This window comes from Ranitomeya variabilis, chromosome 5, assembly GCF_051348905.1.
Source record: "Ranitomeya variabilis isolate aRanVar5 chromosome 5, aRanVar5.hap1, whole genome shotgun sequence".
NCBI lineage: Eukaryota > Metazoa > Chordata > Amphibia > Anura > Dendrobatidae > Ranitomeya > Ranitomeya variabilis.
In genome coordinates, this window is record NC_135236.1 from 218,670,649 (window position 1) to 218,687,963 (window position 17,315).

General features: G+C 42.6%; 1 protein-coding gene across 1 annotated transcript in view; it reads right to left on the bottom strand.

The window, feature by feature from the left end:
* Positions 1–3,431: 3,431 nt before the first annotated feature.
* MNS1 (meiosis specific nuclear structural 1) overlaps positions 3,432–17,315 on the bottom strand; it is a 36,735-nt gene continuing 22,851 nt past the window's right edge. Inside the window, exons 8-10 of the mRNA XM_077263802.1 lie at positions 12,490–12,747; positions 11,588–11,713; positions 3,432–3,743 (exon numbers count right to left, since the gene is read on the bottom strand). Coding sequence (XP_077119917.1) covers positions 3,636–3,743; positions 11,588–11,713; positions 12,490–12,747 — 492 coding nt within the window. The 3' untranslated portion in view covers positions 3,432–3,635. The remainder of the gene's footprint in view (positions 3,744–11,587; positions 11,714–12,489; positions 12,748–17,315) is intronic.

A 17,315-nucleotide genomic window follows, 5' to 3' on the forward strand; every position in this document is an offset into this window, starting at 1 on the left:
TGAAGGAAGGGGTGGTCCTTTCTGCCATTTCCCCTGATTTGCGACGGGTTCTGCAGGAATTTCAGGCTGACAAACCTGACCGCTGTCCAGTGGGGAAACTCTTTGTTCCTGATAGATGGACTAGTAGAGTGATTTCTGAGGTTCATTGTTCTGTGTTGGCTGGCCATCCTGGTATTTTTGGTACCAGAGATTTGGTTGGTAGGTCCTTTTGGTGGCCTTCTTTGTTGCGTGATGTGCGTTCTTTTGTGCAGTCCTGTGGGACTTGTGCGTGGGCCAAGCCTTGTTGTTCCCGTGCTAGTGGGTTGCTTTTGCCTTTGCCGGTTCTTGAGAGGCCCTGGACGCATATTTCTATGGATTTTATTTCAGATCTTCCAGTTTCCCAGAGGATATCGGTTATCTGGGTGGTTTGTGACCGGTTTTCTAAGATGGTTCATTTGGTGCCTTTGCCTAAATTGCCTTCCTCTTCTGATTTGGTTCCGTTGTTTTTTCAGCATGTGGTTCGTTTGCATGGTATTCCGGAGAATATTGTGTTTGACAGAGGTTCCCAGTTTGTTTCTAGGTTTTGGCGGGCCTTTTGTGCTAGGCTGGGCATTGATTTGTCTTTTTCTTCCGCATTTCATCCTCAGACAAATGGCCAGACCGAGTGAACTAATCAGACTTTGGAAACTTATTTGAGATGCTTTGTGTCTGCAGATCAGGATGATTGGGTGGCTTTCTTGCCATTGGCTGAGTTTGCCCTTAATAACCGGGCTAGTTCGGCTACCTTGGTTTCGCCCTTCTTTTGTTTGTAATTTTGGTTTTCATCCTCGTTTTTCTTCGGGGCAAGTTGAACCTTCTGATTGTCCTGGTGTGGATTCTGTGGTTGACAGGTTGCAGCAGATTTGGGCTCATGTGGTGGACAATTTGGTGTTGTCTCAGGAGGAGGCTCAGCGTTTTGCTAACCGTCGTCGGTGTGTTGGTTCCCGGCTTCGGGTTGGGGATTTGGTCTGGTTGTCTTCCCGTCATGTTCCTATGAAGGTTTCTTCCCCTAAGTTTAAGCCTCGGTTTATTGGTCCTTATAGGATTTCTGAGATTATTAATCCGGTGTCTTTTCGTTTGGCCCTTCCGGCCTCTTGCCATCCATAATGTTTTCCATAGATCTTTATTGCGGAAATATGTGGTGCCCGTTGTTCCCTCTGTTGATCCTCCTGCTCCTGTGTTGGTTGATGGGGAGTTGGAGTATGTGGTTGAGAAGATTTTGGATTCTCGCTTTTCGAGGCGGAGGCTTCAGTACCTTGTCAAATGGAAGGGTTATGGCCAGGAGGATAATTCTTGGGTTTTTGCCTCTGATGTCCATGCTGCTGATTTGGTCCGTGCCTTTCATCTGGCTCGTCCTGATCGGCCTGGGGGCTCTGGTGAGGGTTCGGTGACCCCTCTTCAAGGGGGGGTACTGTTGTGAATTCTGCTCTTGGGCTCCCTCCGGTGGTTGTTGGTGGTAGTGCAGTTGTCTTGGGGTTGTAATCTGGGCAGGTGTTTCTGCTGATTGCAGCCCTATTAGGTATCTAGGTGTGCAGGCTCCATGAGTCAGTGCCAGTTGTCTATTGTACTTGGAGGGATTGCATCTCTCTCTGGCTCCTCATGCCATGCTGCCAATTCAGATAAGATAAGTGTCTGTTTTTTTTGTCTCTGTGCACACATGCAGTGTGCTTTGCAATTCAGTGCAATTTATTGTTTTTTTGTGCAGCTTAGACTTTGTTTGGATTTTTCAGTCATGCTGGATTCTCAGGAGTTGCACATATACTTTCTATGTAAACTGCAACATACTCCTCTGTGGCCTTCCTTCTAACACTCTCGCACCCCTCCAGTCCATCCTTAACTCTGCTGCCCGACTAATCTCTCTCCTCGCTACACTCCTGCTTCCCCTCTTTGCAAATCCCTTCACTGGCTCCCAATTTCCCAGCATATCCAGTTTAAACTACTAACACTGACCTACAAAGCCATCCATAATCTTTCTCCTCCGTATATTTCCACACTAATCTCTCAATATCTTCCCTCACGTAATCTCCGGTCCTTCCAAGACCTCCTTCTCTCCTCCACGTTTATTCGCTCCTCACCCAATCGCCTCCAAGACTTCTCCCGAATATCACCCATCCTCTGGAATTCAGTGCCCCAACACATCCGGTTATCCACTACTTTTGGATCCTTCAAAAGAAACCTGAAAACCCACCTCTTCAAAGAAGCTTACAGCCTGTAAAGACCACACGGCCACCTCAACACCATTGGAGCGACCGCAACCCTCGACCTACTGTCTCCTTCCCCATAATCCTGTAGAATGTAAGCCCACAAGCGCAGGGTCCTCTTCCCTCTGTACCAGTCTGTGATTGTTAGTTTTGTTTACTGAGATATTTGTATTTTGATGTAACCCCTTCATATTTTCATTACAATGTTGCTTATTGCTATTCCAATTAAAAAAACTCAAATAATATATTGTGTTGTGTGTTTTATTTGTGTGCACTTCACCTTACACAGTGACATGATGTGAGTGATCGCTGATGCTCAATATTTCAGAGCTAGAATCAGACTTGGCTGCTGATCTGGCTATAATAAAGTGTCTTACATGCTATATACATAGAGGCAGCTGCTTCAGCAGCGGGGACTACAGGGGGCGCTATATACAGAGCAGGTCGCATGTAACTCCAGTACAAGTAACATCACCAGTGCTATGGGGGTCAGTTTCTGTAATGGGGCCACTCATATTCTATTGGTCCTATACTAAGACATTACCTGAAAGACTGAAGACCAGATCACAGCGACGCAGAATACAGGAGATACAGGAAAATAGGAAAATGGCTAAAGAGGTATGATAGGGTGCAATAAATAGTCATGGGGCCAGAGTAAAACTAGGCCTCACTCAGAAATTAACACAATGACTCATTTACCAAGACCAGCAATAGTAAGTGGATATTTCTTCTGTTATCAAGTCTATCTTACCTTCTGGGCCGTCCTCCAGGCCGGGAAATAGAACTTGATAAAGCGCACAGAGCTCTGCGCCTTGTAGGTCTGGATAATTCCCGCCCCAGGCACAGAAACGCTTCAGAGTAGCTTCATCTCCTATCATGGATATTTTTAATCAAATGGAATAAAGCATTAATATTTTTATGCACACCCTCCCAATCCGAACCTTCTTTTTTTGCACTACCATTATAGATGGTCAGCAGTTTCTTTGGATTTAAGCGGTTTTAAAGTTATAGCTCTTGGAAGAAGAAGAGGAAAAAAAATAATACTCAAATATAGAAAATAGGTATGTTGGGAAGGGGTTAATGGTCCAAGCCATATAGGTTATACAATCTTTTTCGGATTTATTTTCTTTGATCTTGGCAGAATTACTTCCAGTAAGCTGATATTCTAAAAAGATTTGTCATAAGTAAAAAAAAGTCTTCTGCATAGAGTAATCAGAGGAAAACATTTATTGATTTGTTATATTTAAAGATATCAGCATCAAAGATTGTTACACTTTTATGAGATATCGGCTTTAAATTATAATTAATATCAAAATAAAATGATACGAGTAATATACATATAAATCATAAAAATTAAATATATTTCTAGGTAGTTGAAGACTTGTAAGCAATAGGTAAAACAGGAAATATCCTCATTTAGGAATCCCAGTCTTCATCAGAGAATAGGTCGGTACTACGCTTCTGAAAAGTCTTCCGAAACTCCTCATCAAACATACCGAGGTCCTCTTCATTTTTAAATATGCCCTGAAATTTATAGAAAATAACATTAATACAACTTAAAAAAGACCGATTACAGACAACAGCACTATTAAAGGAAACCTTTCAGGTCCCCCATACCCTCCAACCCTGCAGCATTAATATATATGACTAAATTCCCTGCCTAATCAGCCCTGCATGATTATTATTACTACTTATTATTATAGCACCATTTATTCCATGGCACTTTACATGTGAAAATGAATATGCATAATAAAAATGATTACAGTAATCTTAACCCCTTAGTGACCAAGCCAATTTTGACCTTAACCAAGCTAATTTTTACAATTCTGACCACTGTCACTTTATGAGGTTATAGCTCTGGAACGCTTCAACGTATCCCACTGATTCGGAGATTGTTTTTGTACTTATTGCACTTCATGTTAGTGGTAAAAAATTTCTATAAGACTTGTGTTTATGTACGAAAAAAAATGGAAATTTGGCAAAAATTTTGAACATTTTTCAATCTTCAAACTTTTAATTTTTGTGCCCTTAAATCAGAGAGTGGTGTCACACAAAATTGTTAATAAATAAAAAATTTACGCATGTCTAGTTTACATCAGCACAATTTTGGAAACTTTATTTTGCTAGGAAGTTATAAGGGCATGTTGACCAGCGATTTCTTATTTTTTCAAACAAAATTTACAAAACCATTTTTTAAGGACTATATCACATTTGAAGTGACTTTGAGGGGTCAATATGACAGAAAATACCCAAAAGTGACACAATTCTAAAAACTGCACCCCTCAAGGTGCTCCAAATCACATTCAAGAAGCTTAACCTTTCACGTGCTTCACAAGAACTAAAGCAATGTGGAAGGAAAAAAATAACATTTAACTTTTCTCACAAAAAATTCACCTTAGACCCAAACTTATTATTTTCACAAGAGTATCAGGAGAAAATGGACCACAAAATTTGTTGTGCAATTTCTCCTGAGTGCGCCGATACCCCGTATGTGGGGGAAAGCAACTGTCTGGGTGCATGGCAGGGCTCAGAAGAGAGGGAGCACCATTTGACTTTTTGAATGCAAAATTGGCTGGAATCGATGGCGGGCACCATATCGCGTTTGGAGACCCCCTGATGTGCCTAACCAGTAGAAACTCCACAATTCGAACTCCAACCCTAACACAGCCCTAAATCCAACACACTCTTAACACAAACCACAACCCTAACCACGACCCCGACTCTAATACAACACCAACCCCATCCCTAACCCTTACTGCAAAGAATGGAAAAAAATATTTTTATTTTGATCACTGTGATAAGGTCTATCACAGTGATCAGTGTCGGACTGGGGTGCCAAGGGCCAACCAGTAACATTAACTTTGGGGGGGGGGGCTACTTTTCACCTGCATACAAATATGACACTACCCTCGTTCACATATTTACCTATATCTCTATATAATAATAAACTGGGTAGTTTGGGTAATGAATGATGATATGTTGCTTTTTTATGTACAGAGTGAATCAAGTGAATTATGCCAAGTACTGCCCATACAGTGGGGTTGTAGGCCAAGATCTGTACTGGGGCCCACCGGGGGATTCCAGTTACCCTATGGGCCAGTTCAAGCCTGACAGTGATCAAAATGAACCAATAGGAAAAATCTCGGCGGGTGCACTGTGCATGCACCCGCTATTTTCTTCCAGGAAGAGGACATGGAAGGCCGGAACAGGAGGATCCGGGGATGGGTTGGGGGACTCCATTTCTCTTTCCTCTGATATCTTGGATCATATCAGAGGAGAGAGAAAGGAATGCAAAATCAGACTTTTTTTTGTGTGTGTGTGATCGCCGTTATTCAGTGAACAATGGCGATCACGTGACAGGGGACGGTAAAAACCGACCCGAATTCATGTCGGGTAGCTGAGACCTTGGAGATTTTCTAATGCTGGAGGGCACTATACATTTATTTCTCAGCGCCATTAAAAAGTGGCGCTGAGGAATAAGGCCCCTTAAGTGCCGCCTTGAAAAGGCGTATCGGGGTTGTTAAGGGGTTAAACAATAAAAGTCACGTCTGGTACAAGAGTACAAGAGGAGAGAGGAACCTCATGATCTACAAGGGATGGGTTAGGATACAATAAATGAGGGTAGAGCTGCTCGTGCAGAGGTTTGGTGGATCGGTGGTTACTGCAGGTTGTAGGCTTGTCGGAAGAGGTAGGTCTTAGGTTCCTTTTGAAGGTTTCCATGGTATGCGAGAGTCTGATCTGTATAAAGTTATTCACTGAAATCTAGGTTTAAAGAAAGTAGTTTTAACTTCCGCTTTCGGATGCTAATGAGGGGTTTGACTAATTGATGGGGCATTAGTTTCACCAGACTAGTCAGCCCTCTTTCCATGCCATCATGCCCCTGTAGGCATGATAACATTATTTTAAGCCAAAAGAGAATGGGGTAAACAATCCCAAAGAGTACATAAGCCTTAAAATACTGAATTTTATTTGACCATTAAAAATATACGTGAAATAGTAAAAATACATACAATGCCAGAGGCTGCCAAACGTAACTGCAGGGATCCATATCAGTAGATAACGTGAAACGTGTACGCTTCCTGGCTTCATAGACGCACCATCACCAGTCTTCTGCTCTTCTGGTCATGCGCAAGATTTGCAGGATATGGCGATGAAGCCGGCTCATACAGAGGCGTGATAACATGGAAAAAGGGCCAACTTGACTTGGGAAACTAACGCTCCATGGGAATTTAGTCATATATACTGTATGTTAATGCTGCGGGATTTTAAGCCAAGGGGAACCTGACAGGTTCCCTTTCAAGGTAATATGTCAGTAGGAGCAACCCTGCTAGGCCACCTACAGTGGGCATGTAGGGCATAGGAAGCTGAGCAAAATAATACCTTGATATCTGCGGTCTGATGTCTTAAGTACAGAGAAATTCACAGTTTTAATATGTAAATGAGCAGTTAAAATCTATGGGCCAAACATTGATCTCCAAAAGAATTTACTTCCAGAACTCACTGTAAATGAAAGGGGGTGTTACTGGTGTTAGACATGGTGCTACCAGGGTTTAGAAACGAAAGATTGCTTTAATTTTTGGAGCGCAATTTTGGCTGGAATAGACTGGGGACACTATGTCGCATTTGTAGAGCCCCTGAGGTACCAAAACAGAACAAAAAAAAAACATTTTGGAAGCTACACTGCTCAAGGAAATCATCTAGGGATGTACAGTGTGTTTTGAACCCACAGTAGCACAACAGAATTTTATAACATTGGGCTGTCGAAATAAAAATTACATTTTTACCACTGAAATGTTATATTAGCTGCAATTTTTTCATTTTTACAAGGGACAATAGCTGAAAACGGATTCATAAAATTGTTACACAATTTCTCTTGAACAATGTGATACCCCAGAAACTATTGATGGCTAAACAGCAGGTCTAAGGAAGGAGCACCATTTGACTTTTCGAGCTCAGATGTTGCTGGATTAGTTGGCGGTTGCCATTTGCAGAGGCCATAAGTTGCAGAACAGCAGAAAAAAAGCAAAACAACACAACCATGAGTACATGGTGCATGCGCGAACCACTACGCCAACGCCGGGAAGATAAGCAAGAGGTGGGGGTGAAACAGCCATTTCACCACGCCCTTTTGACCAGACCAGCGTGATTGACAGGCGAAAACGGCGACTTTTGTAAGGTATTTCAGCAGCATAGGTGGGGAATCAGGGCACAAAAAATACACTATTGTAAAGCACAGCTCAGGCCCTATTTAACGGTATTTTTATCTCATACTGAAAAAACGGGGTGACAGGTTCCCTTAAACAAATAACATCTTAGTGGCAACTGTAGAAAGAGTTGCAGCTTTTATTTGTAGCATTTTGCAGGGCAAAACATGTTTTGATCACTTTTACGGCTAGATTCACATTTATTCTGTGCTTTTGTTCAACACTAAGGGTACTGTCTCACAGTGGCACTTTTGTCGCTACGACGGTACGATCCGTGACGTTCCAGCGATATCCATACGATATCGCTGTGTCTGACACGCAGCAGCGATCAGGGACCCTGCTGAGAATCGTACGTCGTAGCAGATCGTTTGGAACTTTCTTTCGTCGCTGGATCTCCCGCTGTCATCGTTGGATCGGTGTGTGTGACTCCGATCCAACGATGCGTTCGCTTGTAACCAGGGTAAACATCGGGTTACTAAGCGCAGGGCCGCGCTTAGTAACCCGATGTTTACCCTGGTTACCATCGTAAAAGTAAAAAAAAACAAACCGTACATACTCACATTCCGGTGTCCGTCAGGTTCCTCGCAGTCTGCTTCCCGCTCTGACTGACTGCCGGCCGTAAAGTGAAAGCAGAGCACAGCGGTTACGTCACCGCTGTGCTGTGCTTTCACTTTACAGCGGCACTCAGTCAGTCCGGGAAGCAGACGGCAAGGGACCTGACGGACACCGGAATGTGAGTATGTACTGTTTTTTTTTTTTTTTACTTTTACGATGGTAACCAGGGTAAACATCGGGTTACTAAGCGCGGCCCTGCGCTTAGTAACCCGATGTTTACCCTGGTTACCCGGGGCCTTCGGCATCGTTGGTCGCTGGAGATCTGTCTGTGTGACAGCTCCCCAGCGACCACACAACGACTTTCCAACGATCACGGCCAGGTCGTATCGCTGGTCGTGATCGTTGGAAAGTTGCAGAGTGTGACAGTACCCTTATTCTCAGGTCTAAAAGAATGGCCATTGTCAGAACAGAGGTCAGATAAAGTTCTAAGTGCCTCATTATCAGACAAAATCCTTGAAGGAATTAGTCACTATAACTATAGTGAAATAGGCAGATAGAGTTAATACTTTGGACTCTGTTTGGCCTCCGCTCCAGCAGTGTCCTATCTTTTAAGCAAAAGAATGCTCTCTGTGGGAAAACAAGATAGCCATTAAAAGGTATCTTAACTACAAGGTTAACAAAAATAAAATAAATGATGTTACAAAGCAAGCTTTCGAGACTTCTTAGGCTGGTTTCACATTTGCGGATGAGGGCTCTGCGGCAGACTGCGTACGTCCTTCGTTAAGCCCCACCCACTGCCGCGCCTCTTCCCTCAGCTCCGTCTACGGCATGCGTCCTGCGTACTCCATCTTTAACACTGAGCACGCAGGCCATGCGGATGTATGCGAATGCCTCCACATGCGTCGTTTTCACGCTGCGCCGACCGCAACAAAATGCAACATGTTGCAACGATGCATGCGGAGGCATCCACATATATCCGAATGGCCTGCGTACCCAATGTTAAAGATAGGGTACGCAGTGGGCGGGGCTTAACGGAGGAACTACACAGTCCTCCGAAAAGCCCTCGTCCGCAAATGTGAAACCAGCCTTAGGCATGCCCACAACTGCAGTCAACAACACTTTTGTGCCTGAAAAGACAGACACTGCTGGAACAAAGGACAGATGGGATCCAAAGTGTTTCCATCTGCCTTACTATATTGAATATTTTGGTCTTCGTTTCGTCTGAATTGTGTTTGTTGGGGGGATTTAGATGGAGTCCCCAAAATAAGTGCTCAGTATAGAGCACAGGATAAATGTAAATCAAGTCTAATATACTGATTTCTGGAAGGTAGGATGAACAAATAAACAGCAGTTCAAGAATTGGTTTATTTTCTTTTACGCCATTCACTGTGCAGTAAAAGTGACAAAGATAACTTTTCCCTATTACCTTACAGAACCATAGAGAGAGAGGATCTGCCCAAGGAACAGGAAAACTACAGAATAAAAAGGCGGAACCACTCTCTACACATCAATGTGGGGTTCCTGTTCTTAAGGGATACCTACAGCCATGACCTAAAGGTGAAATCACTTTTCTTTTTTGTTTTATTTTTACCTGGAGAAGGGGATGGCTGAGAATTTTTTTGGGCCTTGCTTCCAGCCAGCCAGTGGGTGGTAAGTTCTGTTGGTCAGAGTCTCAGACTAGATTACCACTCTTCACAAAAAAGATAATACAAACAAGATTGGGAGCAAAAAAAACCCCAAACTATATTAGCGGAAGAAGTGATCGTTTTGTTAGAAAAACAAGTTTTCGTCAGAGTGCCAGAAGCAGAAATTGGGCAGGTGTTTTACAGCTATGTCTTTGTAGTCAGGAAGCCAGATGGTTCTTTCAAAAAAATTATCAATCTGAAGGCCCTAAACGTTCATCTAAAAACCACAACATTTGAAATTTAAATGCTAAAATCTAGCGTACAGCTGCTACACCCCTTGTGTTTCATGTCTGTGATAGATCTGAAGAAAATATGTCAGAGTTGAAGTGAAAATCATGGGACACCTTCTTCATCTGCAGTAACAGTACCTACCCTTCGGTATTTCCATGGTGTCCAGAATTTTCACAAAATTTAAAGAAACTTTGATGTTGGTAGAAAGAAATCTTTCATCCATATCCACCAAAAGTTGGAGAATCTCATAGCCGATTACCTAAGATGTCACCTGCTCAGCCAGGGAGAATGGACCTTGAATCGAGAAATCTTCAGTCAGATTTGTGGTTTGCAAGGTCTTCAGGAAACAGATCTGTTTGCCATCAGGAGGAATCGCCAGGTACAAGCGTTTTTTCCCTAAACCCCAAGGAATCTCCTAGTGGGGTGTATGCCCTCCTTCAAAAGATGAGATTTTCACCTACCTTACACTCCCCCCCCCCCCCTTCCTTTTAATTCCTGTGGTGGTGAAGAAAATTCAGGAGGAGGGAGCCAGAATTTTCCTAATTGCGCCCACCCCCCTTCTCCGTCTGGCCCAGGACAGCATGGAGCACATGGCTAAGATTTATGTAAATCCTTAACCCCTTGATACTTCCCAAGAATCCAGATCTTCATAGGGCCCAATTCTCCACCTTGGGTTATCAATCCTGTCTTTAAGTCTAGACCATAGGATGGTCCGAAAGAAGCACATTGGGATCTGAATCTGGTGCTCAATACCCTCAACCAGAATCGATATGAACATCTTTCGTTTGCCACTGTTAGAGTGCTCACTCTGAAAACTGCTCTTCTAGTAGCTTTAACCTCAATTAAAAGGGTTTGTGTAATAAAAGCATTTGAATCAATCCACCTTTCAGAACATTCCTTGAGAACAGGGTTGTTATAAAACTTGCCCAGATTTACTTCCTTAAGTAATTTTTAGGTTTCATAGTTCCCAAGAAAAACTGTAGTTCTCCTTCACTCTGTCAGAATCCGAGATCTCAGAGTTAGGTAATGCTTCATTCTTTAGACATTATGAGATGCTTTCTTAAATACCTTGAAGTTACAGGCCCTGGGCAGAAACTTTTATCCAAGTTTGATATGGTTAGGGCCTCAATAAGGGAAAGACTGCTACAAAAGCCTCCATAGTTAGATGGGTTAGAATTGCCATAGCTCTGACCCATTGTTCGTCTAGTCACAATCCTCCTCAAAATATTAAGGCTCAATCTATAAGAGACATAGTCACTTCCTGGGCAGAAAAGGCCAATGCATCAGTAGATCAGGTAAGTATTGCAGAAGTCTGGTCTTCATATTGTTTTCTTTAAGCACTACATGCTGAATTTGGAAGACTCTGACCTCTCCTTTGGGATGAACGTTTTTTCAGTGTTGATCCCTCCCTTAGGGATTTCTTCTATTTTAATGTCTCTACAGTGTCGTCAGGGTGTAGGGAAAATATGATCATTAGTACAAGTAATTTGATTTTCCTGAACCATGATAGCACCTTGCTTTTTCCCTCAATATGGTTTTATGGTAGATTGATGCCTTTTTATTCTGTAGGCTTCCTGTTCCTGGAGTTACCTAAAGATGCTCTCTTCATTACAGTAATATACAAGATGGTGATCAATGCATCTGCACAAAGACTGTGTAGTTACAATATTTATTGAACAAGACAAATACTCACTTTTGGCAGATATCCCAGTAACTGTGAGGCATGTTGCTTGAGAAGTTTCTGTCTCTCCTCCTCAATGATAGCCCGGCGAAATGCTTCTCTCTTCTCCTCCTCATGCCTTTCTTGGAGTTCACGGTCCTGAAAATAATGAAAAAAGTTAGTTAAGGAAGGCAGCACGTGCTTTAAATGAATGCAAAAATCATGTACAACTTTATTGTGACTTTGGTAACAAAACATGTCAGGCTGGAGAAAATGTGGAACAAGACGTAAAGTTACAGGTCGTGCTTCTGTGACCTTCGGGGATAACTTAGTAATTAATCAGCTGCAGGGAACCTCCAGTATTTAGGATGGGGCGCTGTAGAATTGCTGGATAGGGAATAGGAAATTCCTTATGGGAGTAACCCTTTAATTGATGAGAATATTCTGTGACCTAAGAAAAATATTACAGATTTGATTTCACTGAATTGCACACGTGAAAGAAAACCTGTAATTAATATTTTTTTTTCTGAAGGATTCTTTGTTCACAATCTGAAATCGCTTCTTATATCACTGCCTAAAAATATCGCACTTCTTGAAGCTTGAAAGGAAATACAACTTAATACAATTCTCTGCTCACTCTAGGCTTAGAAGTCCAGAGAAAGCCCTACTTCCATGCTAGTGCTACTACTGACTGACAACTGTCTGGGTATTTACACTTACACAGGGAAGGCTGATCTTCATGGAATGAGACCACTCAATAGATTCATTAACTCAGAGCTAGCAGGAATGTAAATCAACACATAAATGACTGACTCTTTTCCCACAGAAAATTATGTATGGTCTGTTCCTCCTGCTTTACATTACGCTGCCTGCCTGAAAAATGTAAAGATAATAAACAGTATGCACAGTATACAAATAACAATGTAATTTCTCACTTTATCAGCAAGGAACTGTTTGCGTTGGTCCTCCAGTAGTTTCTCCACTGCTCGCTTGTGCTCAAGCTGTTTCATCCTCCTCTTCTGAGCATTCATCTGCTCAATCTTATCATCCTCAGCAAACTTTGCAAGCATGGCTTGCCTGAAAGCTTCTTCCTCCTCTTTTGCAGCTTGCTGAACAATTTGCTTAAAAGCCATTTGTTCTTCAAACGTACGCTGCAATTCAAGCCGCTGACGAATTTTCTTCTCCATCTCTGCCTAAAAAAAAGTCCAAAAAATAATATTACTGCTATTATATACATCCAGGAACCAAAGCTCAGCACCGTCCAAACTATCTAGTATCTAAATTAGTGTTAAGAAGACCTTTATGCTGTTACAAAATCTATTCTGTAACAACGGTACTGCTTGGGCACACAGCAGGGCTCGGAAGGGAAGGAGTGCCATTTGAGTTTTCGCACAAAATTGCTAAAATAAATAGCGTACGCCATGTTGAATTTCGAGAGCTCCTGATGTGCCTAAACAGTGGAAACCCCTCACAAGTGATACCGTTTTGGAAACTAGACCCCTCAGGGAACTTATCTAGATGTGTGGTGATCACATTGAATTCCCAGGTGCTTCTCAGAAGTTTATATTATTGAGCTGTGAAAATAAAAAATACATAAAAAGAAAAAAAAAATAAAATCAAAATTTTCCCACAAAAATGTTTTTTTTTGCCCCAAATTTTGCATTTTCGTTAGGGTAATTGGAAAAATGTAACCATACAATTTGTTGCGCAGTTTGTCCCGAATAATTGACAATATGCCATATGTGGTCAAAAACCATATACCATGGCAGGCCTAGGCAAGGAAAGAGCGCTATTTGCCTGGGACAGATTGTGAATGCCATGTCGCATTTGAAGAGCCCCGGACTTGTGAAAACAGCAGAAACCCCCCACAAGTGACCCCATTTTGGAAACTAAACCCCACAAAGCAATGCATCTAGATGTGTGGTGAGCACCTTGTACCCCCAGGTCCTTCACACACGTTTATAACATGAAGCCGTGAAAATTTAAAAAAAATTCAAAACAAAACAAAATTTTAAACCCAAAATGTACGCATATGTCAGAGGATTGTATGGGGCTACATGGATGTGTCAGAAGGTAAACAAGATGCTGTCTTGTTACTAGGCATTAGAGCAGGAGCTGAACTATCCTCTTAATGTCGGCATTACCTCCCTCCAGGCAAACATCTCTGAACAATAAATGCTTTAATCCCTTATTAGGCCGCACTAATCCCAAAATCTCAACCTGGTTGTTAACCAGTCAAGTTCTTTAAATGTAACAGATTGCCACTACAAGCTATTGTGTAAGAAAAAAAAAAAATCAATGGAGCATAATTACATTTGACTAAATAAATTCCACACAGGCATTTACTCAGAGCCTGATTTGCCATAGTGGCAGTGAAAATATTTGGCGCTTGTAATCATTAAATAATTGATAATTTATTTAAAAAAATAAATGCGAACACCAATGATGAAGATGAATGCTGCTCTTTTACTAAATATGAAAAATAGATATTGTCGTGCACTCCGAGTTTCACTAGTGGAGGTGCCAATTGAGTGGATTGGTGAAATCCCTCGTAGACCATGTAGAATAAATATCAATTGCACACTCCTTTTGAATGCAAACAAGATTTTTTATTAAAAGGTCAAAAAATAAGAGCAACCTTTGAATGTCAACGCGTTTCGGCCAACTCAGCCTTTTTCACGATAGTTGTACTCTGTAGGTATTCTCTTCTAGACAGGGATTTTTCTTTCCTGGAGGTGCGATTTATTAAGTCTGGAAGGTAAACCTCAAGAGATATCCTTGAGTAGGTTGATGAATGTGTAAAGCCTGTATTTCATGTGTCCCAGACCGGGTGCTTGCTTAAATGTAGCTGCTGGACAGATCAGCTGGGGAAATGGGCAAGAGCACTACTTCAGTGACAATGAGGATGGTTTTCCTTTCTGCTGTTAGAATATGTTCTTAAAGGGAACCGGTCACCCCCAAAATCGATGATGAGGTAAGACCACCATCATCAGGGGCTTATCGACAGCATTCTGTAATGCTGTAGATAAGCCCCCGATGTTACCTGAAAGAGGAGAAAAAGAGGTTATATTATACTCACCCAGGGGCGGTCCGGTCCGGTCCGATGGGCGTCTCAGGTCCACTCCAGCGCCTCCTATATCTTCATTCCATGACGTCCTCTTCTGGTCTTCACGCCGCGGCTCCGGCGCAGGCGTACTTTGTCTGCCCTCTTGTGGGCAGAGCAAAGTACTGTAGTGTCCAGGCGCCGGGCCTCTCTGATCTTTCCGGCGCCTGAGTCTTTATTTGCGCATGCGCAATGTCCCTATGCTATACGTACTGGCAACAGCGTTTAGACTCCACCTCCTTTCGTTCCTGTGTGTTTGGCGGCCATCGGGCAGGCGCCTAGTACGGTAGGCTTCCCTCGCCTCTGGTGTCCCCGGGAGCTCCTTTGCGCACGCGCAGGTTCCGTATGCCCCCTCTGACCTCCTGGCAGCGCCGACTCACGTGATCGCAGTGTGTTCCACTCCGTGTCACGGTGCGCATCCAGTGGGTCCCCTTGGTAAGGTGGGACGGCCCTGTATGCGCGCGCATCCTTGAACTCTCGGGTGACACTTCCGGGTCTTGCTATTCGGCACTACATATAAACCTCCTTAATGCCTTCTAAACCTGTCTACGCCCCTATTGAAGAAGCTTATGCGAAACGGCGCTCGTCGGGCACGGGAACCTAGCACTGGCACGCCATATCAGGCACAGCCTTTTCTCTTGATCCATATCGGCATTACAGGTAATTAACCCCATGATGTTAAGCTTTTCCTCCTTTGTAGGCATCTCTGGGCACACTTAGTGTATTCACTTACCAGCTCATTAACAACCTAGGTTGTATTCTCTGGTCTGCTTTGTCCTATTTTTTGTCTTCATTCCTAGGATTTTTTGCTTTGGGGAATATTAACCCTTGTCCTGTAAACGAGTATACAGGTCCTTCTCAAAAAATTAGCATATAGTGTTAAATTTCATTATTTACCATAATGTAATGATTACAATTAAACTTTCATATATTATAGATTCATTATCCACCAACTGAAATTTGTCAGGTCTTTTATTGTTTTAATACTGATGATTTTGGCATACAACTCCTGATAACCCAAAAAACCTGTCTCAATAAATTAGCATATTTCACCCGTCCAATCAAATAAAAGTGTTTTTTAATAACAAACAAAAAAACCATCAAATAATAATGTTCAGTTATGCACTCAATACTTGGTCGGGAATCCTTTGGCAGAAATGACTGCTTCAATGCGGCGTGGCATGGAGGCAATCAGCCTGTGACACTGCTGAGATGTTATGGAGGCCCAGGATGCTTCAATAGCGGCCTAAAGCTCATCCAGAGTGTTGGGTCTTGCGTCTCTCAACTTTCTCTTCACAATATCCCACAGATTCTCTATGGGGTTCAGGTCAGGAGAGTTGGCAGGCCAATTGAGCACAGTAATACCATGGTCAGTAAACCATTTACCAGTGGTTTTGGCACTGTGAGCAGGTGCCAGGTCGTGCTGAAAAATGAAATCTTCATCTCCATAAAGCATTTCAGCCGATGGAAGCATGAAGTGCTCCAAAATCTCCTGATAGCTAGCTGCATTGACCCTGCCCTTGATGAAACACAGTGGACCAACACCAGCAGCTGACATGGCACCCAACACCATCACTGACTGTGGGTACTTGACACTGGACTTCAGGCATTTTGGCATTTCCTTCTCCCCAGTCTTCCTCCAGACTCTGGCACCTTGATTTCCGAATGACATGCAAAATTTGCTTTCATCAGAAAAAAGTACTTGGGACCACTTAGCAACAGTCCAGTGCTGCTTCTCTGTAGCCCAGGTCAGGCGCTTCTGCCGCTGTTTATGGTTCAAAAGTGGCTTTACCTGGGGAATGCGGCACCTGTAGCCCATTTCCTGCACACGCCTGTGCACGGTGGCTCTGGATGTTTCCACACCAGACTCAGTCCACTGCTTCCTCAGGTTCCCCAAGGTCTGGAATCGGTCCTTCTCCACAATCTTCCTCAGGGTCCGGTCACCTCTTCTCGTTGTACAGCGTTTTCTGCCACATTGTTTCCTTCCAACAGACTTACCATTGAGGTGCCTTGATACAGCACTCTGGGAACAGCCTATTTGTTGAGAAATTTCTTTCTGGGTCTTACCCTCTTGCTTGAGGGTGTCAATGATCGCCTTCTTGACATCTGTCAGGTCGCTAGTCTTACCCATGATGGGGGTTTTGAGTAATGAACCAGGCAGGGAGTTTTTAAAAGCCTCAGGTATCTTTTGCATGTGTTTAGAGTTAATTAGTTGATTCAGAAGATTAGGGTAATAGGTCATTTAGAGAACCTTTTCTTGATATGCTAATTTATTGAGACAGGTTTTTTGGGTTATCAGGAGTTGTATGCCAAAATCATCAGTATTAAAACAATAAAAGACCTGACAAATTTCAGTTGGTGGATAATGAATCTATAATATATGAAAGTTTAATTGTAATCATTACATTATGGTAAATAATGAAATTTAACACTATATGCTAATTTTTTGAGAAGGACCTGTATACATCTAAGGCTGTACCGTTAAGTGCTTGTTATATATACAGCCCTCACTGTTATATAGCATTGAGGGCTGCTTGCATTTATTTATTTTTGGAGTTTCCATGTGCCGGTGCTATTTCCCATTGTAGTCCGGTGGTTTTTACTCCCCCTGTTTTTTCTATTGTATTTCATTGTTCCATGTATATATAATTAATTCAT